General features: G+C 36.0%; 1 protein-coding gene across 5 annotated transcripts in view; it reads left to right on the top strand.

Moving 5' to 3' along the window:
* The window catches only part of LOC120086565 (sister chromatid cohesion protein PDS5 homolog A), a 49,696-nt gene extending 27,121 nt beyond the window's left edge, over window positions 1-22,575 (top strand). For 4 of the 5 annotated variants that reach the window (XM_039043280.1, XM_039043284.1, XM_039043283.1 and 1 more), the window contains 14 exons: window positions 1,799-1,925; window positions 1,997-2,143; window positions 2,308-2,376; window positions 9,793-9,926; window positions 10,312-10,429; window positions 12,981-13,115; window positions 13,219-13,415; window positions 13,513-13,645; window positions 13,755-13,868; window positions 13,970-14,056; window positions 19,716-20,162; window positions 20,703-20,814; window positions 21,059-21,105; window positions 22,261-22,575. In XM_039043280.1, the coding sequence (XP_038899208.1) occupies window positions 1,799-1,925; window positions 1,997-2,143; window positions 2,308-2,376; window positions 9,793-9,926; window positions 10,312-10,429; window positions 12,981-13,115; window positions 13,219-13,415; window positions 13,513-13,645; window positions 13,755-13,868; window positions 13,970-14,056; window positions 19,716-20,162; window positions 20,703-20,756 (1,762 nt within the window). In that variant the 3' untranslated portion in view covers window positions 20,757-20,814; window positions 21,059-21,105; window positions 22,261-22,575. The remainder of the gene's footprint in view (window positions 1-1,798; window positions 1,926-1,996; window positions 2,144-2,307; window positions 2,377-9,792; window positions 9,927-10,311; window positions 10,430-12,980; window positions 13,116-13,218; window positions 13,416-13,512; window positions 13,646-13,754; window positions 13,869-13,969; window positions 14,057-19,715; window positions 20,163-20,702; window positions 20,815-21,058; window positions 21,106-22,260) is intronic. The other variant, XM_039043281.1, reaches the window with a different exon arrangement.
* The last annotated feature ends 3,215 nt before the right edge of the window (window positions 22,576-25,790 follow it).

Genomic DNA, 25,790 nt, shown 5'->3' with positions numbered 1-25,790 from the left:
TTTTCTTCTTCTTCTTCTTCTTCTTCTTGTTGGTATCCATGTTTGAAGTCTTTTGCACACTTGCAAGTGTAACCAATCAATGGGAAAAAAAATGCGGGAACTTTGCGATGGGAAGTAATGGTTGGCCCCACTCCAAAATTTTTATCTATTACACCCAGAAAGGGTCATCATTGTCATTGTCATTGATTATAACATGGGACCCACACCATCTTTTTGACTAACTTTGTGTCATTTTTCCTTTATCTCTAGATCCATACCTATATCTATATTAATAATCTAAATCTCATATCCATATCCATATATATATATATATATTATTGATAAAAAAGAACAAACATATCAATAATCTATATCTATAATGATATCGATATCCATAAGTAAATAGCTGACATTTTTTTTTTTCCCTTTTTTCTTCCATTTCTCTCTTGACATCCATATCCATATTCATATCCATCTACATATATAATTACAAACTTAGCTCTATTATCTGCATTCTCACTAGAGATCCATGTTCATATCCAACTTTGTGATCAGAGATCATATTCATATTCATAATTTAAAAGGAGTGTTTTTTAAAGCTCATGGTGCAATAGATTTTTTTTATTATTGTTTTTTAATTATTTTTTTTTGTGAGGCGCACTATACATGAAAATACTACGTGAAGAAGAGAAGACACAGTTAAAGTGGAAATATGAAAAAAAAAGCCTTTAAACACAAGAAAATTTGCATTTAGCCTTAGAAAATTTGATTTTCTTAGTTAATAAAGAATCCTGATTATTACTATTTTGTAAAAATAATGGAAAAAAAACCAAAGATGTAGGGCTTCGAGCCTTAAGGCTACACAAAAGGCATGTGCCTTTTTCATAAATGTGTGAGGCGAGACGCCAGACCTGCGCTTTGAACCTAGGTTTGCACCTGAGAGGGCTTTTTAAAACACCATTTAAAAGTTAGCATTGTTTTTTCTATTATCTGTCATTTCTCTCCAACGATTCATATCCATATCTATATCCATACTTAAAAAGTTAGTGTTTTTTTTCTCCTTTCATCCATTATTTTTGCTAGGCCATAGATAGGAGAACAATAATTGACTTTTTGTTTCTGGCCATATTTTTTCTATTATATGTGATTTTTGGATTAGTTTATTATAAAAATATAATTTAAGTATATTAAATAATATTATCTTATTAAATAAAATAATTTTAGAGTTTGAAAATTGTTATCTTTTTAATGTATTTATGTCAAGATTATGTGTTTCTCCCGATTGAAATTTGAATTTGATGGGTGCGATTTAAGACAATTACTTTTTTTTATTATTATAAATTATACGTTTTTAAATTTAAATTTAAGCATTAAGTTTTTTAAATATAAAAATTTGAATAAGTAAGTAATTAGAATTAGAAATATAAAAGAGGCATTATGGTAATCATTGATATTTCATTACGATTCCATATGAAAGTAACTATTACCAATGGATTGCTGATTACAATTGCAGCTTGTTTGTAACAAACACCGTTAGAGTACGAAGTAAGGTCAGCTGGTTAAGGAAATCTCAGTTGGCTGTCTTGAATCTTCTTTTCCAACTTGCTGAATCCCATTCTCTTTAGTCTTTGCGATTGATTCAATTAGGATTGATTTTTATTATGATTGGACCAGATTTTTGTAAATATGGTCTTAGTTCAATTAAGAGTCTTTAGATGTGTAATATGAATGCTACGTCACATGACCATATCTTCTGCATGGTTGAGGATGGAAAATATCCTAAAATTTTTAGTGCTTTCTGCTTCCCTTCCCCTAACAGAGATGTGTACCCATTTCTGGAGAGGTTATGCTTTGTGGGTAGTCGTGCCGAATCAAAGAGCGCTGTTTCTGCGATTGCAGCTTTAGCTAGTAACTCTGGGCATGTTTGGTTCTCTAAATTATGTAAGGTACGCACAAATATCTTTTGGAGGTTAGTGGCATTCAGAAAAATAGCTTATTGAACTCTTCTTTTTGCCAGGAACTTGTTGATTCTCTACGCAGGGGAATGAATCTCCCAACAGTACTGCAATCTTTAGGTTGTATTGCAAAATATTCTGTTTCAACATTTGATGATCACGATCAGGATGAAGGGATCATAGCTTATATATATGAGAAAGTCTTGCAAGTAATTCTTGTGAACTTCGTTTTTTAAGTTTATTTTTCTAAAATTTTTATATGCATATCTGATTTTCAATGCCAGTGCCTTCTAGTTTTGTTGACTTTTTGCTTCCTTGAGTTTTTTTTTTTTTTTTTTTTTTTTTTACCAATCTATTAACCTTATATATGAAGGTGGACTTATCAGATAATTTAAATAAATTAGATGGCGATGCTGCTGGCAGCGATTCTTGCGATTTAAAGGTAAACATACGAAGACCTGGGTTTCATTTAATTTTCAGTTTATGGAGTTGTGATTTTCACCTGTTTTGAAAATTAATCTAACATGGCATTTACTTGGTAGTTTTTTCTTTTATTATTATTATTTTTCTGGAAAGGATTCCCTTTTTCCCCATTAAAAAGGATGCACTGCAGAATGAAGGGGAGGATAAGATATAAACGCTTTGATGGCAAGTGGGTATTACGAAAAGTTTGGGAGGTTATCGAAAAACCGGTTTCATTCGGGGGGGTTTAGAAATTGGGAATAGTAGGATCCTTAATAAAACCCTTTTAGCCAAATGGTTGGGACACTTTTTCTTTGAGCCCAATTCTCTATGGCGTAGGGTTATTGTTAGTAAACATGACTCCCGTCCTTTCAAGTGGTTGGCTAAAGGGATTAAAGGCACCTATCGGAATCTTTGGAAAGATATTTCAAAAGAGCCTCTGCTGTTGTCTTTTGGGTTCGGTGTGTGGTGTGGGAAGGGAGAGACGTACTTTTGGAAAGATCATTAGGTGGGGGAGAGACCTCTTTGTGTGTTATTTCCCCAGTTGTATCATCTGTCTTCTTTTAAAGTCATTCCGTGACAGATTTTCTCGTTTGGTCAGAGAGCTCCTACTCATTTTCTGTTACACACCCAATATTGTATACATATAAGAGGAGGGGCAAAAAAGGTATTTCACAAGTTGAGACAATTAGAAGGGAATATGCTCCATAATGGGGGACCTGCCAAATCCATTAGGGAAAAGATTCCTGCAGATGGAGGGCAAATCGGGTTAAAAAAAGGAAGGAGGTAGGGAGGATGAGGTAGGAAAAACCTAAAAGAGTAAGCTTCTATGGCTTGAGTAAGGAGAGGACTACTGGCCCTCTTGAAATTACTTTGAGTAAGCAGATGGAGGGCAAATGGGTCTACTGCGTAGAACATTACTTTGAAATTCATGAACTCACAGATGTCGAGAAGGTCAAGGTAGCGTGGTAAGCTTTGCTCTTAATGAAGTCGATTGGTTCCTATGGAGCCACAATCCCAAGGCCATCACATCCTGGGAAGAACTGAAGAGAATAATGTTTGAACATTTTTGCCCCATTGGAGAAGCAAGCTTAGGGGCAAGATTGCTCAAAATAAAACAAGATGGCACCTACCTAGAATACGTAAAAGAATTCGTGAATTACGCAACACCCTTACTGGAAATGGCGGAATGCGTCCTTCATGATGCATTTGTTAATGGCCTGGAACCAGCATTGCAGGCAGAGGTCGTCAGCAGGAATCTTCGACCCTAGAAGATTGTATGCGAGAGGTCTAATTGGTTAACGACAGAAATGTGGCTTTACAATTGGCCCTAAGTGATTTGGGCGTACCTGGGTCGAATAAGAAGGAGGCCCAACAATTAAAAAAAGAAAGCGCGGGCGATAAACCTTCAGTAAGAGGAAATGAAGCCCTAATGACGCGACAGATCTCCATTCCAGTAAAAGGAACGTTTGTGAAAAGGGATTTGCGGGTGAAAAAGCTTTCAGATAATGAATTTCGAGAGCGATTGGACAAGGGGTTTTGCTTCTACTGCAACGACAAATACTCACCGGGGAATCGATGCAAAATGAGAGTGAATTGCAAACTGATGCTGTTTATTATGAACACAGAAGAGGAAATGGAGGAGACTAAAGCTACAGAAGAAGAAATACAAACCGAGTTGAAAACATTGGAAGTATGGACAACCTGGAGATAACATTGCGCTCAATGTTTGGGTTTTCTTCTAAAGGCACAATGAAGTTAAAGGGGATGATTAAAGGTAGGGAAGTAATCATATTAATTGATTGTGGAGCAACCCACAATTTTATTCACAAAAAAATTGTGGACGAGTCAAGGTTTCTCGTTTATACACATCTAGATGTGTATAAGAGGAATACACTGGCCCACCTTGATTATGACATTCATATTCGGAGATTCACCAGTCATTCTGAAAGGAGATCATTCCCTTACAAAAATAGAGGTATCCTTGAAGGCACTGGCAAAAAATATGGGAAGAAGAAGACCAAGGATTTTTGATAGAGTTTCAAAACATCGAAATAAAAGAGAACAAAGATCTCATATCTGAAGAAACAATGCAACAACAGGAGAAATTACCAGTCATGATCCAAGCTTTGCTTGAGGAAAATGAGGACATCTTTGCCACACCAAAGGCGTTACCTCCCAAACATGATGTCGACCATAGACTTCTGCTGTTAGAAGGACAGAAACCTGTCAATGTACGACCCTATAAGTATGGGCCTGTCTCTTATACACATCTAGATGTGTATAAGAGACAGAGCCAAGGTTACTGGTCACTGGCAACAGAACCTTTGGTTTGGTCATCAGAAATGGCATGACAGTTCAGGGAAAAGGGAGATGCAATTCGGTGATGATCAAATTCTCGAAACTTGAGGTAACCTCTGATTTTCTTGCAATCGATTTATGGAAGATTGACGTTGTTCTTGGTATGCAATGGCTTTGTACAATTGGTTTTATGGGAATACACCTGTCTCTTATACACATCTAGATGTGTATAAGAGACAGCTATAAGTATGGGCATGCCCAGAAGGAAGAGATTAAGAAGCTGGTGGGAGAGATGTTGCAAGCAGGGATAATAAGACCAAGTTGAAGTCCCTATTCAAGCCCAGTTCTGTTAGTAAGGAAGAAGGATGGTGGTTGGTGATTTGTGTGGATTACCGGAAGTTGAACCAAGCAACTATAGCAGCGATCCCTGTAACTGAGGAACTATTGGAGGAGCTAAGTGGTTCAGCCATCTATTCAAAGTTGGATCTCAAGTCCGGATATCACCCGATAAGAATGAGGGACTATGATGTTGAGAAAATTGCCTTTAGGACACACAAAGGCCATTATGAATCCTTGGTGATGTCATTCGGGTTAACCAACTTATCGGCCACCTTTCAATCCCTCATGAACCGGGTATTTAGACCATTCCTCTGCCGGTTTGTGCTAGTTTTCTTTGACGATTTTTTAGTTTACAACCCTGATATTTCAACACACGAGACTCACCTGGGGGTAGTATTTAATGTCCTACGCGACAACAAGCTATACACAAACCACAAGAAATGTGTATTGTGCTAATCAAGAATACAATATTTAGGTCATTGGATTTTGGAACAAGGAGTAGAGGCAGATAGGGAGAAGATTGCGATCATGGCTAGGTGGCCACAACCAAAAAATGTATCAGAATTACGAGAATTTCTAAGACTTATTGGATACTACCGAAGATGCGTACGAAGATATGGGAGCATTGCAGCACCATTGACGAAATTATTACAGAAAAATGCTTTCAACTGGGGGGAAGAAGCCACAAAAGCATTCGTGGAACTCAAGGAAGCCGTGATGACTGTCTCTGTCCTAGCCTTACCAGAATTTTCTCTACCGTTTGTAACTGAAACGGATGCCTTAGGATATGGATTGGGACCAGTCCTCTCTCAAAATGACATGCCAATAGCATACTTTAGCCAGAAATTGTCACCTCGGGCGCAAGCCAAGTCGATATACGAGAGGGAACTCGTGGCCGTAGTACTAGCACTTTAGAAATGGAGGCACTACTTACTAGGGAATAAATTCACAATCATATCGAATCAGAAAGCATTGAAATTTCTAGTTGAACAGGAAGTACAACCAACACCAAAAGTGGCTGACCAAACTCTTGGGATATAACTTTGAAATTTTGTATTTACTCGGGCTGCAAAACAAAGCAGCCAATGCACTTTCCTGAGTGTCCATGCCAGCTGAAGTGTATGTTCTGACAGTTCCAGATTTGTTGGATGTTAAGTTGGCCCTCAAAAAAGTAAAACAAGATGAGGATCTACAGAAAATAATTGAAATTTTAAAGAGAGATTCGTATGGGAACCCAATTATCAATGGAAAAATGGGAAGCTGCTATACAAGGGTCGTCTCGTCATCTCTCGGACCTCTTCTCTCATTCCTTCACTGCTGCACACCTTTCATAATTCAGTCTTAAGGGGACATTCGGGATTCCTACGAACTTATAAGAGGATGAATGGAGAGTTATTCTGGCAAGGAATGAATAATGATGTAAAGAAATATGTAGAAGGTTGTGATACATGCCAAAGGATCAAATTAGAAGCCTTAACCCCGACAGGCTTACTCCAACCTCTCCCCATTCCGAATTTGATTTGGGAAGATTTGACGATGGATTTTATCGAGGGGCTACCAAAATCAGAAGGGTACAACTCAATCATGGTAGTGGTTGATAGATTAAGTATGCACATTTCATTAGATTACGACACCTGTTTTCTGTAAAACAAGTGGCTGATTTGTTCATTGAAGAAGTTATTCGTCATCATGGAGTACCTAATTCCATAGTAACGGATTGGGACAAAATATTCTTGAGTCATTTCTAGAAGGAATTATTCACTATGATGGGGACAACTTTAAAGAGAAGCACGACATTCCACCCCCAAATAGATTGGCAGACAAAGAGAGTTAATAGATGCTTGGAGACATATTTAATGCGCTTTTGTAACAAACAACCAACCAAGTGGAGCAAATGGATAGCATGGGCTGAATTGTGGTATAACACTACCATCCACTTAGCAATCAAGACATCTCCCTACCAAGCGGTTTTCGGTTGTCCTCCCCCTCCGTTAGTTTCATATGGACAAAAGAAAACAACTAACAACAATGTGGAACAATAGTTACAAGCAAGGGATCTAGCACTTTCGGCCCTAAAGTAGAATCTAGTAATGGCTCAAAACCATATGAAGAAACAAACAGAATTGCACAAAAGGGAATTTCAATTCACAATAGGGGATGAGGTATTTTTAAAAAGGTTAGACCATAGCGACAGAAATCTTTGGCTCGAAAGAAGTGTGAAAAATTGGCTCCAAGGTTTTATGGCCAATATCGAATCATAGAACGAATAGGGGAAGTGGCTTTCAAGTTAGAACTCCCTTAGAAAGTAGCGATCCACAATGTCTTTCACGTTTCTCAACTTAAAAAGAAATTGGGACAATCCCATAACATTCAGCACCATCCCCCTTCGCTAACAGAAGAATTCGAGCTCCAAGTGGTGCCAAAAACATTTTTGGCAGTACGATGGAACAAAGATTTGACAGCAAATGAATGGCTCATCAAATGGAGTGGGCTACCGGAGAATGAAGCAACGTGGGAATCTGTATATGCTATAAAACAACAGTTTCCTCATATCCACCTTGAGGACATGGTGCAATTCGAGAGGAGCGGTAGTGTTACACCCCCAATATTGTATACATATAAGAGGAGGGGCAAAAAGGTATTTCACAAGCTGAGACAGTTAGAAGGGAATATGCTCCATAATGAGGGCTTGCCAAATCCGTTAGGGAAAAGATTCCTGCAGATGAGGGCAAATTGGGTTATAAAAAGGAAGGAGGTATGGAGGATTAGGTAGGAAAAATCTAAGAGAGTAAGCTTCTGTGGCTTGAGTAAGGAGAGGACTACTGGCCCTCTTGAAAGTGCTGGTTGTTTTTTGATATATGTTTCTTTCTTCTTTTTTCTTGAGCTTTTGGATCCTTTGTAAGTATTTTTCCCTTGAGTTCATAAATAAATACGTTGAACATTGCTCTATTTTCTGGGAATAGTCTTGTTGGGTATTCTTCATCATTGATTGTAGGTGAGATACCTAACATTTTCCTTCGGTTCCATTATGCTCTTTCCGATAAGGAAATGACGGATGTGGTTGCTTTCCTTTCCCTTCTTGAGAACCACCCCTTTCGTCTCGGGAGGAGAGATGTGCGAGTTTGGAGCCTTAATCCCTAGGGAGGGTTCTCATGGAAGTCTTTCTTCCAGTGTCTAGTTAATCCTTCTCCTTTGGATGAGTTGGTCTTTTTGTCACTATGAAGGATTAACGTTCTTAAAAAAGTGAGATTCTTTACTTAGCAGGTTCTTCATGACCGTGTTAGCATGTTGGATAGGTTTGTTAGGAAGTTGCCAGCGCTGGCTGGGCCTTTATGCTGTATCCTTTTTTAGAAGGTAGCGGAAAACTTGGACCATATTCTTTAGTTTTGTGATCTTGCAAGTTGGGTTTCAGAAGGTGAAGGAAAACTTGGACCATATTCTTTGGCATTGTGATTTTGTGAGTTGGGTCTGGGATTCTTTTTTCCAGACGTTTGGCATGTTGTGTGCTTGTCATAGAGATGTTAGAGATATGATTGAGTTCCTCCTCAATCTGCCATTTGGGGAGAGAGATCGGTTTATTTGGCTTGCCAGCGTTTGTACTACTTTGTGGGTGCTTTGGGGTGATAGGAATAGCAGGGTGTTTAGGGGGGTTAAAAGGGATGCTAGAGAAATTTGGTCGCTTATTCGTTATCATGTTTCTCATTGGGCTTCGGTTTTGAAGGCTTTTTGTAATTATTCTATAGACATGCTTTTGTATAGCTAGAGCCCCTTCTTGTAAAGGGGTCCCCTTTTTTGTGAGCTTGGTTTTTGTATGCCCATGTATGTTTTCATTTTTTCTTAGTGAAAGTTGTTGTTCTTACAAAAAAAAAATGTAAAGTTACTCCAAATACCCTATAATAAAAGAATGGAATGGGGTACTCCAATATGATATCCCTGCTTTGAGATTCTTGAACGCATTGCCTATCTCTCAATATGATACTCCATTTCCATTCTCTTCATCCCAACAGCAGCCCCTGGAAAATTCATGGACAAAGCCAAGTACTAAAAGCTTGGAAATCGGACCATGGGTGATTGCTGGATATCTGCACATTTATCCTTCTCATACTTGACTCTAGTTCCTTGTCTCAATTCAAAATCATGAAATTGAATTTGGCTAACTTGGTTTCAATAGCTAGAAATAAGATGGGCTATTTAGTACATACATGTATTCAGCTCAAAGGTCTGAATCAGATTCAAACTTTTAACTCATCTCTTAAATTGTCACGACAAAGGAGACTAATCTTGGACTACGGGGAAGTAATTTATAGTAGCCTTCACTGTCCTTGAAACTCTTAAGTTGTGAGACCAGCCATATACCTCTGAAATTAATCAAGGGGCATTACAGGAAAATCCCTCAAATTAGACTCAGTGAAATGACTGTTGGACGTGGGAAGTTCAATCAAATTATGATCTTCAATCATGCTTCTAGAAAGTGTAGCATTAAAGGATTTTTCCAGGGATCTCTTAATGACATTGAACAATAAAAAGAATTTCTATGAACGGAAAATGTCTTTCTGAAGGATGGAAAAAGACTAAGCCATATTAATGTCAGAGAAGATCGTTTCTTGCCATTTTAAACTGATTTTGTTAGGGCAATAGTCCTACTTAGTAGGCACTGAATTCATGTAACGGGAGATATGCTGTATTTTTTAATCATTAATGTTATGGATGATTTTTCTTTGCCTTGTAGTGTTATTTATGTATCTACTTTTTGCAGATTTATGGGTTGAAAACCCTCGTTAAGAGTTTTTTGCCACATCGAGGGACTCCTAGAAGAAATGTTGACGAGTTTCTGAACGTTTTATCACGGATGCTGAACATGTGTGAAGCTTCTGTTGAGATCATCCCTACGTATGTATTTAAGTGCATTGATAGATAAAACTTATTTTAGGAACTTTTTCTAAATTACAGAATGTTGCTACGGATTATGAGTTGTTTCTTGTTTTGCAAGTTTTACTCACCTATAATCTTAGGTTTGAAGCTGCAATTTTGTCAACCTTCTGAAGATTTTACATAATTTATTGTTATTAAATTAAGATTCCCCCTTTTGCGTTCCTACTTTCTAGAGAATACGCACTGATTTTAATTTCTCAGTTAGATTGATATTTTTTAACTTCCACTAAGCTTTTATGTAACCTTAGTCACTAATAAAATTATTTTAGGATTTATTTTTATTTTTATTATTATTTGTTTTGCTTCTGCCAAGCTTTTAAACTTCTGGAGATTTATGATACAGTGAGGATGATCAGGCTCGAATCAAATTAGCTGCTGCAAAATCGGTTCTTCGTCTTTCCAGAAGATGGGATTTACAAATTGCACCAGAGATTTTCCGGTTGACAATCTCGACGGCAAAGGTACATTAGTTTTGGTCTTCAGCTCATAAATCTGCATACAGATTGATGAACATGAATTATAAGAAAACTCGGGCAGTGTGAATTCGTAATTAATTAATCAAAGGACACGACTAATTGAAAAAACAGAAAACTATTATTCCATTGAACAAGTGTTGATGGCAGTACGTGTGATTTTACTTTTTATTAGTTTAGTACTCGTGATTGTAATCTATTTTTTTTCACCCTAGGATTTAACGTTCCTTATTTAGTAGTTTTGTTCATATGCTCCAATTACTGCCCAGAAATTGCCATGACTGAAACTTCTGGAGTTCGATCTGTCCTTGCTTGTAAAAGAAATAAAAGTACAACAATACTTGGGTGCATTTCAAGATGCACCTATCTTTGTTCATTCCACTTTCATCGCACACACAATGATAGGGGTAACCTGGGATGTACCTAAGTATTTTCATGGACATAAGCCTATTATGGAAAGCCGAATTGATGTAGATACTTATGATATTTGGAGGTTTTTTATGTACTTTTACTCTCTTATTTGTCAACTTTTTATTAGTTGGTTTTCTTTTTCCGCTTATTTTTTTTCTTATATAGATTTTAGTATTTTAACCAGTTCCCCTGGTTATAGGTAACTGGTTCTCAGCTTATACATATTAAGGTCATTTGTACTTTTAGGGGTAATCTTCATTCATAATAAAAACTCTCTTTGTTTTACACCACAAATGGATGTCTTTTAGTATTTGGGAAATATCACTTTGTTGGAATGCTATGGTTGCAAGATTTATAGAGAATCTAAAAAATATTATCTATTAGTGAACTCAAATGTAGTTTCATGTGTAATACACCAACGAGAAGGTGTATGAGGTGTTTTTTTGCTCGAAATAAATTTTGGATTTTTTGTACGAATGACCTAAATTTTGGATGGTTAATGTTGTTTTCCCCTGTTTTTTAAAATGATGAAGTATGACTCTTTGTCATAGTCAAAATGTGCTAAGAGTGTGTTAATTATCTATTTTGTCCCACACGACGTTAGTGAGTGCGAAATTAATGTCATCCTTCACATGCTAGGGGTCTTCCTTCCTCACTCCCTCATGCTCGTTCTTTTCCTCAATCTCTCACTTACACTCCTCTCCTTCATTCTCTCACTTGTGCTTGTGCTCATGCTCCTCATTGCTCTCTTACTCGCCCTCCTCCTCACACTCATTCGGGCTTACACTCACTCTTGCTCGCACTCCTTATGCCTCTCTCACTTGCACTTGCCGCTCTAACTTTTATTAAAGGTGCACAAGCACGAGTGACAATATGGATGACTAGCACACTCATAGTGCGTTTCGACTATGATAGAGGGTCATCTTTCATTATTTTCAAAAAGTAGGGCTAACAACATTAACTATTCGAAATCGAGGTTATCCGTATAACAAAACCCATAAATCTTTCAATGTATTGATGATACAACAAGAAAAATTGCATTTTTGATAGAGTTCTGGATTTTTTTTTTTAAAGGAAACAAACTTTTCATTGATATAAGGAAAAGAGTCTAATGCTCAAATTACAAAGATACTTAATAATTCAAGCAAACTATAAGACAAAATAGGACAAGGGGATCAACAAGCGTACCCGGACATCTCGACTAGGTTGACACTTCTATAATACCCTCATCATATCCCAAAAGTTACATAATGAAGAGAATTGATGTTCAACATAAGGAGAAAAATAGTACAGTACAATATGTTCTTATAAACCAAAGATGTAAAGTTGCATATAATCTAGGGAAGTAAAATCTCTCCAATTTAGACATATGTCTTGCACCAAAAAGCTTGAGAATGACTTGGAAAGAGAGCACCAGGTGGATGCATCAAGTCGAGCAACTTCAAAACAGTTTATTCACGATAAGGATTTTTCTTGAAAAACACTTTGGTTCCTTTCAAACCAAATTCTAGCAAGCAAAGCCTTCACCGCATTTACTTGAAGGAGGTAAGTTTGATTTTATAGAGTTCTGGAGTTGATAAGTCAATGTGTGAGATCTGAAATGAACTAAGTACTTGGTTAAAAAATAAAGGTTGATAATTATAAAATAATCGAAACAATTGATCATGTGACTAGACGGTTCATGAGTTCACCATCTGAAGTGGTGGGACTTTTCATTTCTTAGAAACTTCTTGTGTGATGGTGGGTATACTTCAGTATGTTTGAAAGAGTTGTTTTCAATACACATTTTTATTAATTAAAAAAAAAATGATTCAAAATGTAAATAGAAGATATCTTTCTTGACTAGCTTTAGACAAATGGTTCTCTTTTTCAAATATGGACAAGAAAAGTAGAGAATGTTCTTTAAGAAATAGCACTAATAAAAAAATATTTTATTTTATTTTTCATTTATCAAGTTTCGTTGAAATGTATATAGTAGATGTCACTCAGTTCAACCTGCTTCATCTTCATCTATATGTGCTTGACGGCATTATTGGTATTGGTATTGCATTTTCTAATCTGATGGATATTAGTCTTCAAGCGACCCCTTTATGATCAGCTGGTACTTTTATTTCCTGCTACATTCCAGGACTCCTCTTCGAAGTTTAGAAAGCAATTTATTGACAAAGCACACAAGTTATTGAAGGAGCAGGCTATACCTACTCGATATGCTTGTGCTTTTGCATTTTGCATCTCGGATAGCTTGAAAGATCTTCAGGAGGATGTATGTGTATTATTATCAAATATGCATAAATTTTATTATGTCAGGTACCTTTTCTTTTTGGTTTAATGATTTGCTTCTGATGAAACTCTTTATTTCATGTCAGTCACTTAAATATATGGCAGATTTTATTGAGCGATACAGTAAGATAGCACAGATTCATCAAACTTCTGTGGTTCCAGATGGGTCAATGACTTTTGTCCCAGCATATATAGTAGTATTCTTGATATATATTCTAGCTCATGATTCAGACTTCCCACTTGTAGATTGTCAAGATGAAAATGTATACGCTCAATTTTGCAGGTAAATGTGCCTTCTGTTTGAATCATTGTTGAAGTTTATTGTTTTCCTGTCCACAAAAACTTTGGTTGTCTCTGCTTGAAATATGCTCTTTTCGCAGCCCATTCCTATCTGTGTTGCAGATGTTAGTTAAAGCAGATGTGAATGTTGCCAAAGATACTGTTTTATATTTGTACAGTATTTTCCGTGCCATTAGGAGGGTTGAGGATGCTGTGGATATCGAAACATCACCTGTGAGAGTTTGTAGTAATGATTTTTTTTATTCCCCTGGCCTTTGTTATCACACAATTTTATCAACTACGAAGTTTTTTTTTTTTTTCTTTTTCCTTTTTCCAATTCTAGAAGTTGCACTTCTTGGCGGACATCGGACTTTCTTTTATAACTGCTTCAAATGATTCTGGAGTTTCTCTGTCATGTGCTCCAAAGCATATTTTGCTGCCATTATCTCTATACAGGGTAAGTTTTCCAAAGAAAATTGACTTAGTGTGTGCTTGAGGAATACGACCTCAAATGGATGTATAACATATGATAATTAATAATTACCCTTTTTCTTCCAGGTGAATTCCAGGCAGCTTCCTCGACATGGCTATGATGAATTTTTTATTGGAAGAGTTATTAAAGCATTTCATTCACAAATTTTTAAGGTATTTCCTCCAATAAAATGATCATGATAACATGCCAAAATGCCCTAAGGCTACATAAACTTGTAGCAATTTAAGAGAGTTGGTGACTCTCCCTTTCCTTGAGAACTTTCTAGAGAGCAAAAGCATAAAAGTACACTGTACTAACAATACGCATATATATTGACCACACTCCCCTACAACCATTCCGTGGTCCCTACCCTTTAGTTAGTAACTTCTACTAACTTTCACGTCGAATTCCCCTTCTTGTCCCTTGAGTATGTAATTAGTGTTGGGGGCCTAACATCACCTCCCGATGTCAGATAAACCTTATCCTCAAGGTTGTAAGTGGGAAACTACTTCTTGAAGTCATCCATTAGCATCCACGTGGCTTCATGCTTGGGTAAATTCTTCCAACTTACCAATAGTTCAATCAATAGTTCCACATGTCTGCATTCTTTCGATACCTGAAAATGTCGTACAGATGGGCTACCCATTCAAAGGAGTCAAATAAGATGGGGGACCCATTTGCAAATCCTGGCCCTGGCCCAGGCCTAACGCCTTTTTGAGTTGTGGAACATGAAAAATAAGATGGATGGTGGCTTCAAATCAAAGTGTCAACTTGTAGGCCACAAACCCAATAAGTTTGTTGTATGCTCCTTTTGGCAAATGGTCCGAGCTTTTTGTCATTAAGTTTGTTGTATGCTCCTTTTGGCAAGCGGTCCTTTCGAAGATATATCATTACAAGGTCTCCTGGCTTGAATGAAACACGTCTTTTATCACCATTCGCTTGAGCTTTGTATGTGGAGGTTGCTTTCTCTAGCTGGTCAATGACTTCCGAATGTAGTTCTTGAATACATTCAGCAAGTTGTTCAACTTCTTCGTTAATATCTATGTTAGAAGGAAGAGTTGTAAGATCAAAAGTCAAAGGAGGGGGTCTAGTGTATACAATCTCAAATGGACACTTCCCTGTTGATCTATTCTGCATGTTGTAAGCAAACTCCGCTTGTGCAAGGTTAGTGTCCCTTTGTTTTGGTTGATTTCCACTTAGACATTGAAGCATATTACCCAATGTTCGGTTTGTAACTTCTGTTTGACCGTTCGTTTGTGGGTGGCTTGAAGAGCTAAATTTGAGGTTAGTGCCAAAACATTTTCACAAACTTTTCCAAGAAAAAAACTCATAAATTTGACATTTCTATCAGACACAATTGTCTTTGGAATTCCATGAAGCCTGACAATATCTCGAAAGAAAAGATTAGCTATGTTCAAAGCATCATATGTTTTCTTACAAGGTACGAAATGAGCCATTTTGCTAAACCTATCCACAACGACAAATATAGAGTCAAACCCCCTTTGTGTCCTTGGCAACCCTAATATAAAATCCATCGATAAGTCCTCCCAAATGTTAGTAGGGATTGGAAGAGGAGTAAACAAACTGGTGTTTTGAGTAAACAAACCGGTGTTCTTACAAGGTACTAAATTGTTGACATCTTTGCGAAGCTGAGGCCAGAAAAATCGTGGGCAAGGATTTCATAGGTTTTGTCACCTAAATGAGTTGCTAGGCTACCCGAATGGGCTTCCATTATGATAACCTCGCGTAGAGATCCTTGTGGGATGCATAATCTATTACCACAAAATAAAAAAAACCATCCAAAAGGTGGTAGTCCTTAGGAGGAGAGTTAGAGAAACATTCTCATAACAATTTGGTAGATGGTCAAAGGCAATAATTTTACTTTGAAGCATGGTAAGGAGAGATGACTTTCTACTCAAGGTATCAACCACTTCGTTAGTGATTCCAGATGTATGCTTTATGATGAAATCAAATTTTTGTATAAAAGAAATCCATCTAGCATGCATTCGGTTTATGTTTTTTTGAGAATGAAGGAATTTTAAGGAATAATGATCAATTATTAAAACAAATTCCTTGCCTATAAGATAATGTTTCCATTGATGGAGGGCTCTGACCAAATGCATAAAGTTCTTGTTCATAGGTGGACCACTTTTGTCTAACCTCGCTTAACTTTTCACTAAAAAACTCTAAAGGATGGGATCCTTGTGACAGCCCTTATGCCAATAGAATTTGCATCTACAACTACTTCAAATACTTTACTAAAATCTGGGAGAGTTAAAACCAGCGGGTTACCTTTCTTTAGGCAACGAGTTAAAGGGGCAGCTATGGAGCTAAAATTCTTTATAAATTTGCGGTAAAATGATGCCAAACCAAGGAAAGATTGCACCTCTTTGACCGATGTAGGTATTGGCCATTCTTTGATGGCTGCAGTTTTTTGAGGATCCGCTTGGACACCTTCTTGTCCAATAGTGAAGCCAAGAAATGTGATGTTGCTGCGTAAGAAGACACATTTCTTAGAATTGATGTATAGAGCATTAGATTCAAGAATAGAGAATACTTCCGGGAGGTGTGTAAGGTGGTCATTAACAGTCTTGCTATAAATTAGGATGTCATCAAAGTAAATGACCACAAATTTGTTGATGCAAGATTAAAGTATTTGGTTCATAAGTCTCATAAAAGTGCTAGGTGCATTTGACAGCCCAAAGGGTATTACAAGCCACTCAAATAGTCCTTGGTTAGTTTTGAATGCGGTTTTGCGCTCATCCCCCGGTCTAATTCTTATTTGGTTGTATCCACTATGTAGATCCACCTTGGAAATTACCTTTGCACTGGCTAATTGGTCAAGTAGGTCCGAAGTTCTTGGGATTTGAAATCTACATTTGATTGTTATCTTATTGACCGCATGACTATCTATGCATAAGCGCCAACTACCATCTTTTTTGGGAGCTAAAAGAGTTGGGACAGCACAAGAGCTGATGCTAGGTTGAATATGTTTCTTATACTCACTAGGGCTCATTCGATAGTGGGGCAAGTGGGGTAAAGAAGATCCGGGGATGAAATCTATGTTATGTTGGATGTCCCGGAGTGGAAGTAGGCCACTTGGGACCTTAGTAATGGAGGGAAACTTGTCTAAAAAGGTTCTGCACTTTGCTGTCCATATAGGTTGGTAATAAGGCCTCGGGTTTGGCATGGACAAATAAAACTAGTTTGAATGTGTTTCCATTTGCCCAAGCTTGTTTATAAGGCATGATAGAAAATAAGTTTGCCTTGTGCTTCTCCTTGATGGTGTGTTTGCTCATAGGAGTTATCAAATCAATAGGTACAAGGATCACCTTTTTACCCATCCATTCAAACTCATATGTGTTGGCATTACCATTATGTTTGGTATGATTATTGTATTGCTAAGGTCTTCCAAGTAGAATGTGACAAGCGTCCATGTCTAGGGCACCGCATATGATTTGATCTTTGAAATGTGTTCCAATTGACAATGGAACCATACAAAGTTCATTAACAATAACCTCTCCCCCCTTTTTAATCAATCCTACCTTATAAGGGCTTGGATGGGGGTCAACTTTTTACTTAAGGTGGTGTACAAGTTTCTTAGACACCATATTTTTCAAGCTACCACTATCAATGATAACGTTGCATACCTTCCCGTTGATGGTACAATGGGTTCTAAACAACACGTGCCTTTGAGGATTTGTTTCGGTTATCGGAGTCAAGAGGAGCTTTTGGATTACAAGAAAGAATGTTTCCCTCATCTGGTTGGGCCACGTTGATATCTTCCCAGAATAGTCCTCATCTTCTTCATCCTCGTGTTCTTGAATTGTGAGGTTCTTCCTTTGGGGACAATCGTTAGAAAGGTGTCCCGTTTGACTATACCTAAAGCATTTGCCAAGATTAGGTCTATTATAAGGATTATTATTATTTCTAGAAGAAAAAGTAGGACTTTCCTTAGATTCAACTTCTTTCCCCTTGTTTTTGGTAGGTACTTCATTGGACTGCCCTTTTGAAGTTTCTGCTATGGATTTTCTGGTGATCGTTGAATTTCTATCCCAATTGCTCCTTCGGCCAGTCCATTATTTCTGTTTTAATGCTTCATCTTCCTCGATTGTAGATGCCACGGATATTGCTTCTGCCAATGAAGATAGTGGCTGTAAATGTAATTTTTCCTTTATGTCTTGTCTCAAGCCATCGACAAATCGAGCTACTTGTTGGCTATCACTTTTGGCCAAATTGTTCTTAGCACTTAGGCGATGAAATTCTTCTGTATAGTCTTCAATTGTATGAGTTCCGTGCTTGCAATGGTGAAATTGGTTGTAAAGGAGTCTCATGATTAGCCGACAAGAATCGCTTTTCATTAATTTCAACGTTTTTGGCCAACAAGATAGGCCTTTTACCATACAAACGTCGATTACCCTGAATTTGATCCCACCACGCCGATGCGCCACTTTTAAGTTTCAAAGAAACAAGTTTTACCTTCTTGTGTTCCGGAGTTCCCATATAATCAAAGAAATTTTCCACGCTTTTCACCCAATCCAAAAAGATTTCGATATTCATTTTGCCATTATATGTGGGTATGTCGATCTTCATTTTAAAGTCATCTTCTTGCCTCCAATTTGGTTGCTCATGCCAATCTTGATAATAATCTTGATTTCCATAGCCATGTGCTTGTGCAAAAGGAATTTGTTGTTGAAAAAGTGGGTTATTCCCATGAAGAGGATGCATCATTCTTGCTCGGTAATGTGGTTGGGGACTAGCCGAGTCTTCATCCTTAGATAAATCAGAATCCAGCCCCAACAAATTTGGTGGCACGGGTCTAGAAGGCGGGTAAACCTGCAGATGTTGCTGATTATGAACAGGATTTGGCAGCTGCACTCCTCTATCTTCAAATCTTTGATGTATTCTTGCTGGTTCTTGAATTCTTGGAGGAATGTCTTGGACCCTCCTAGGCAAATCTTGGTTTCTTTGAAGTAATTGATGCTGTTTTTCAGGCCTTTGTTGAACTTCTTGCAGCTGATCTTGATTGTTTCCACCAGCTTGGAGTCTGGTTGGTGTTTCTTGATGAGTTCTTGGTTGATTTTCAACCATTCTTCCCACGTCCGAAGTCAGTTTTTCAATTGCTTGTTGCTAACCCGCCATAGAATTTTGCATTACACTCATATGATCCATGATGCCGTTGATAGTAGTTTCTAGGTTGCCTAATCTTCGGTTGGTGGATTGAGGAGTCGAAAAAGATGCTTTCGCATCATTAGAAGATAGGGGGAGAAGAGTGGGGAGTTTACCGAGCCCTTTACTCGTCATGAGGTCCCTTCACGAGGTCGCTCTGATACCAAATGGTGAAGACTAAAGAGTCTTGAAGAAATCTTGGAAGAATCTTGGAGCTGAAGTTTTTATTCATTGATTAAAATGAGTGACAAATTCCCTTTAAATAGGCCTAAAGGGAAAGGGCTTGTACACACCTAATTAACTAACCTAACCTCCTTTAAATAGACCCAAAGGAGAAGGATTTTGTCACACCTATTCTAAAATTAAAACTGAATTTAAAAAGAGAATACAATCTCTCATTTTACAAGAAATATTCAAAATACCATTTTTACAAGAAATGCCCAAAATACCCTTAACATCTCTACATCACCCACCCTTTATTTACTAACTGTTACTAACTAGCTTTCATGTTGAATTCCCCTTCTTGAGTATGTAATCAGTATTAAAGCATTTCAATCACAAATCATTTTGGTCTGTCTCTAATGTCATCTTTAGTCTTTACTGATCATCTATGATTTCTGATTAGTCCTTTTGTTGCATGAATTGTGTCTATGCCCATGAAAGCCGGCTAATACTTCTACAAGAGGTGATCAAAAGTGCCTGGAGGGTATCAAGCAAACAAACATCAACCCATGTTCGTCAATGAGCATGAAAGCCTGTAAGCAAGTTGAAAGCATTTCCTCCAGAGCAACGAAGATCGATAAAACTATGAATCAGGAGATTGTTGTTGCCCGGAAGAGAAAACGTGCAGTCTCTCCAACAAAGTCCACATTAATCGACTTGCGTGAATGCTCTCAAGTTATTCAACAAAATTTCCCAACAAAGAGAGAAAAAAGTAAATTTTCTTCTCGATGTGAAACTACAGAGGGTTCTCTGCTTGAAGCAGATGTATCAATCCAGAGTGTAGATATGAATGTAACTTCTCAGGGCAATGTATTGGCAAAGAGCAGTTTGCAGGATGCGTCCTCAATGCATATAAACGACCAGCTTACTGATCCTTGCAGTATAAAGGTAGAAATTATCCTTGCAGTATGATTGATATATCAAGTTGTGCAGTAATTGTTTATGTAATGGTTTGGTTAAATCCACTCATTAATGGGCTGTATTTAGCAGATATACATTAAATTCAGAAATATTTCTTGAGATATACTTACTGTGGATCCCAAAGTGTAACTTACCGTTGAAAAAAGAAATAGAACATTTTTTGGGAATGGTTGATTTGGTATGGCCTTTCTTTTTAGTTGTTGACCGTTCTGTTTGATGGCATTCAGGCATTGTCTTTCCGCATGTTAAGTAGATTACGGTACAATGCTTGACGCACTCGATCTAGTTGTTTTTTCATTTTTGTTTCATTCTTGTTTGCTTGTGCATATCTACTTGACAATCTGAAAGATGATTAACTTTCGTTTGAATGGTTAATAGATAAGTGCCTGACTCCACAACTTTGTATGTTCTTGTTGATAATGATTATTTTCCTGGGTATATTACATTAAACTCATCATAGCCTTTTACTTTGTAATTTATTTTTTATTTAATTGGCAAATGTTGCAGGTCACAGATATTAGTGGGCATGTTGAACTGCTAAGCTCGGATACTGAGAGTTAGGATCCTATACCATATGGTTTCCTGGTGGAAAGGGTGAGAGCAAGTATTGTTATCTGTGGTATGTAGGATCTGAATTTAGATTAGTTTTTCTCTGTTCTCCAAAATTTAAAAAATAAAAATTACTCTTTGTTTCTTGAATTTGGCTTGGATTTTGAAAACGCTTCTAAAAAATCGTATTTAAAAAATAAAATGATTATCAAACAGGCCCCAATAATTTGACTTCTCAAACTAACCTCTCCCTTTTGAGTTTATCATCGTTGTAAAGAAATATTCTTGCTTTTGATAAGTAATTTCTTCTCCAGGTCTTGAAGATGAGCAATGGATCAGAGGCATGTCGTATGGATCCTTAGTGAGTCAAACCTCTGTCTCAGCCCCCTTTCAGGATGAGTTTGGTTTTAGTTTCCTGTGTTGAAATTTATGCTTGCTTTCTCTAATTTTCTTATCATGATTTTTTTCTTTCATAAAGAAATATTTAAGTTTTTAGTCACATTATAAAAATAAAAACAAGTTTGTAAGAAGTATTCTTTTTTTAGTTTTTAGTTTTCAAAACTTAACTTGATTTTTTATAACATTAGTAGAAGCGAGGTAATTACAAAGAAACTTATAGATGGAAATAGTGTATATATAATATTTTTTTTTTTTTTTTTTCAAAATCTAAAAACAAAATGGTAATCTAAGGTCCCATTTGGTAACCGTTTCGTTTTTGGTTTTTGGTGTTTGGATTTCTACTTTATGTACCAAATATTTGCACTTTAATGCCGCCCATGTTTTCACGTTGGAACCATTGCTGGGATTATGTTACTTTCCTACTATTTCTAAGAGCATAGTTTATTAATGCTCTAGTGTATGCTCCCTAAGTTTTAAAACAAATTCCATGTATCAGTTGAATTAATCAACTTGTGACCTTAACCATACCTTCCCAAGAATAAACAGAAAGTTCTGATCTTGAGTGGGCTAACACTAGGGATCAGCCATGGCTTTACACATTTTTCTTAGAATTTTTTGTGGATGAACTAACTTTAGAACTTTAATGTTCCATCCATTGAGGACCATATTTCTTCTCTGGATATGGGAGTGTCCGGTTCCGTTTTGGGCAGGCTGGTGCCGGTCCCCTAGTTCCTCAATGTTGTACTCCTTGGGGTCACCATGCTCCTTCCTATGCCGAAGGGGTTGCAAAAGACATTTTTCTATTGGAACGATGATTACATATTCTATGAAAATGTCGAAATGTTGAGTTTGTCGTTGAAAATGGGTCATTTCTTCAATTTACGCTGACTAAAAGAAAGCTCTAACAAGATGCATTGGTAAGAGTCTTTTCCTTCATTCGAAAGGGTAACCCTCAAGATTTGTTTCTCTTTCTCTTCGAAGAGAAACAATTGGGGGTATCGTTTCTTTTATTAGATGATTTTGGATAACATTTGCTAACTCTCATTCTTGAGATAATCTATGTTGAGTGATGATAGTATGAATATGTTTGTACCTAATAATTCTTGCTCATTTTCAGGTTGCTGGAAGTCAGACCACACAAAAAATACGATCATATTATATATATATATATATAGTATATATAATATATTATATTTTAAGAAAATGATAGTGTGTTTGGTCCTATGGAAATGAGCACTTTAAATTTTCCAAAAGGAAAAAAAAAAGAAGGTAAAAATATAGATGAAATTGGATGACAAGCTCTAAGCTGAACTGAAATCGAAGGCCATGCAATCTTTGGCTTGTTTGAACCCTTTCCATTTGTATATAATCTCCCCAGCACGGAAGAAAATTATCAATGTATATAAAAAACGTTCCTTCAGATTATCAATTACTTTCGTTTAGACTCTGAAGTTTCTTACATTGCTTAAAGTAATTCTGAATTATACGGCTTGGCTGGCTACTTTTGTGTTAGTTGTAACAACTTTTTGTCATTTTCATATGTAAATGATCCGACGATGGTATGGCTTAAAATTATTTTCTAAGATTTTGAAACATAGGAAATAATTAAATATTTTATAGTTAGAGTTCGAAATGCCCTTAATGAGGTCATTTTCATGGTATGGCGTCAAATTATATCTCTTTCTCATTAATAATAATTTTCATTAATGAGGTCTCCTTGTCCTTTTAAAATTTAATGTAACGTAAAGAAATTGAATTTTTAAAATTTAAAATTTCTCATCAATAATAATTTTTAAAATTCTCAATAATAATTTTTATTCATGAATTCTGATGTACTAATTTCCTTTCGTAGAAAAATCTCTCTACCTCGTTTCAACAATGTTGCAATATTATTGAACTTTCAAAAAGAGTTCGAAATGCCCTACATAACATATGAATGGAATATGCTTAGAAAAAACATATGAATGAAACCCTTTAACAACATTTAACTTTCTACTTCATTTTAATAGTACTCATCAACCTTCAAAAATTACATTAACATCCCAAACTTTCAAATTAAAAAAATGTCCTAACATTTAGCGTAGGGATACGTTTGTCTATTTCTCCATTTCTTATAATGTTTTGCATATTTCTTAAGTATAATTGTTGAATTCTTAGTCATATTCTAGAAACAAAAACAAATTTTTAAAAAGAGAAATTTTCATAGATAGAAAAAATATCAAACTATTTAGAGAAACAAAAAAAAAAAAAAAAAACACTAATAGACCTATCAGTGTCTATCAGTATAGATTTCTATCAGTTTTTTCTACTAATAAACTTTTATCAGTCTAAAAAAAAATTAAAATTTTGCTATTTTGTGTAAATAGTTTTCGTTATTTTTTTTATTTTTAAAAATCCCCTTTATTAAAAGCTACTTTTTAGTTTTCAAAACTAGGCATTATTTTTTAAACTATTGGTAAAAAATAGATGACAAAGAAAGAAATTTAGAGGTGAAAGTAGTGTTATAAGCTTATTTTAAAAAAACAAGAACAAAAAACAAAATGGTTACTAAATAGGATTTTTTTTGTTTTCGGTTTTTGGATAATAAGTATATTTTCTCTCAATTTCTTACAGAGATTTACATTTTTTTAGATACAAATTGAATCAAAAATAAATTTTTAAAACTTTTTTTTTTTTCAAATTTTGGCTTAAATTTTTAAAATTGGCAAAAAAAAAAAAAAAAAAAAAGATAAAAAGCAAAAAATTTGAAGGCAGAACAAGTGTTTATAAGTTTACTTTTTAATAACTAAAACAAAAAATCAAATCGTTGACAAACGGAGCCTTAATTAAACCTAACCAAGTTTTAAAATGTCGATGACAATGTAAATTTTGAGGTCTCACTTTTACGAAAAGAATGAAAATATTGATAAAATGTCGATGTATAAAATTTTTTTGACAATACGTGTGACGGGGAATTGAATCTCTAATGTTGAGAGGTTGATAATACGTTAGTTGAACTAAAACACCTTCATGTATTTTTTTAATGATATAATGAAAATATAGGTTAAAAAATACTTTTGGTCCTCGGACTTTCATGAAAATAATAATTTGGTCCCTATACTTTCAATTTTGTAATATCTTAGTCCCTAGACTTTATTATGTAATAATTTAGTCCTTGTACTTTCAAATTTGTAATAATTTAGTCTTTGTACTTTCAAATTTGTAACAATTTAGTCCAAAACATAAAAAAAAAAAAAAAAAATCAAAATTAGATGTCAATGTTTGTTATTTTAAGATGTAGACTTTGTATTTTATAAAGTCTTTTATTAGTTTATGGTTTTATTTATGCAATAAATTTCATTAAATCTTAATACTAATTTCTAGATTATGGACTCAATTGTTACAAATTTTAAAGTACAAGGACTAAAGTATTACATGGTAAAATTTACGGACTAAATTATTAAATTTAAAAATTCAAGGACTAAATCATTACAAACCAAAGTTCATGGACTAAATTGTTACTTTTACGAAAGTTTAGAGACTAAAAGTATTTTTTAACCTAAAAATATAGATGTCAAAAAGCTCAATAGTAATTGGCATGACTAACTTCGATCCTTATATGTAAAATGTATGTATGTATGTATTTATCTACACATATAAAATATGGGATATAAATTTTAATGGGGGGTTTTTTGTACGAATGGCCTCAATCTGGAGGCCCAAATGAAAAATGACCACCTGTTGAAAAAGAAATGGAAAGTGGCCTTTTACTTGCATCATCCACGTGTGATTTTACAGCTTTGCCCCTGAAATCCATCCGGTGTACTTTCCACTACCAAGGAACTTGATCCTCAATGGCTTGTCACTCGTTCCTCGATGACGAGTCACTCGATACTCGATGCACGGTGTACGACGACACTCGAAAAATGCTATATCCACCATACTCGTGAAGGAAATCAAACATGAGGATTTCCATGAGCAGTGGAAGGATCGTTCCAAATTCCATTCGAATTGAACACAAAACAATTACAATCTAAACGGAAACTAACAGATCATGTACAACTAGAAATTACAGCATATTGTAAGATGATACAATGGATAGAGGATGCATACTTTTAAAGAAACATTCTTCACGAATTCCTCGATCAATCTCCAAGTGTTCAAGAACAACACACTCAAACATAACGACCGGAACTCAGCACGAATACAACGAACGACCAAAATCTCCTTGAACTCAATCGAGTCCAACTTGATCCACGAACTCACACCACCACAATGGTTACTTTGGTATTCTCGGTGTGAGAATGCAGGAGTTGTGGGCTTTGTATGATCTTGGCTTGAGGAAGAGACTGGAGGTCTACGATCGAGTAGACAATCGAGTGGACGATCAAGCAAGTGGGAGATAAGACACAGTCTATCGTATAGACGATGTGCTTGATCGTTTAGTATACAGCAACCTATCGTATAGACTTTTCCACTTGATCGTTTAGCTACGATCAGCTGAATGACTATTGTATAGTCAAAAAGTTGCACGATCGTTTAGTCTCTGTCAGTTATCGCTTAGTGAAACTCTTTCACTTGATAGCCGATAGCTTATTCGTGAGTTCTTTCTGAATGAGGCAACTTCTAATTTCAAGAAAAAATTTTCTTTTTTATCTCACGGTTGCC

This window comes from Benincasa hispida, chromosome 9 (assembly GCF_009727055.1).
Source record: "Benincasa hispida cultivar B227 chromosome 9, ASM972705v1, whole genome shotgun sequence".
Classification (NCBI taxonomy): domain Eukaryota; kingdom Viridiplantae; phylum Streptophyta; class Magnoliopsida; order Cucurbitales; family Cucurbitaceae; genus Benincasa; species Benincasa hispida.
Note: the sequence above shows the minus strand (reverse complement) of the source record. Positions and strands in the feature narration are given on the sequence as shown.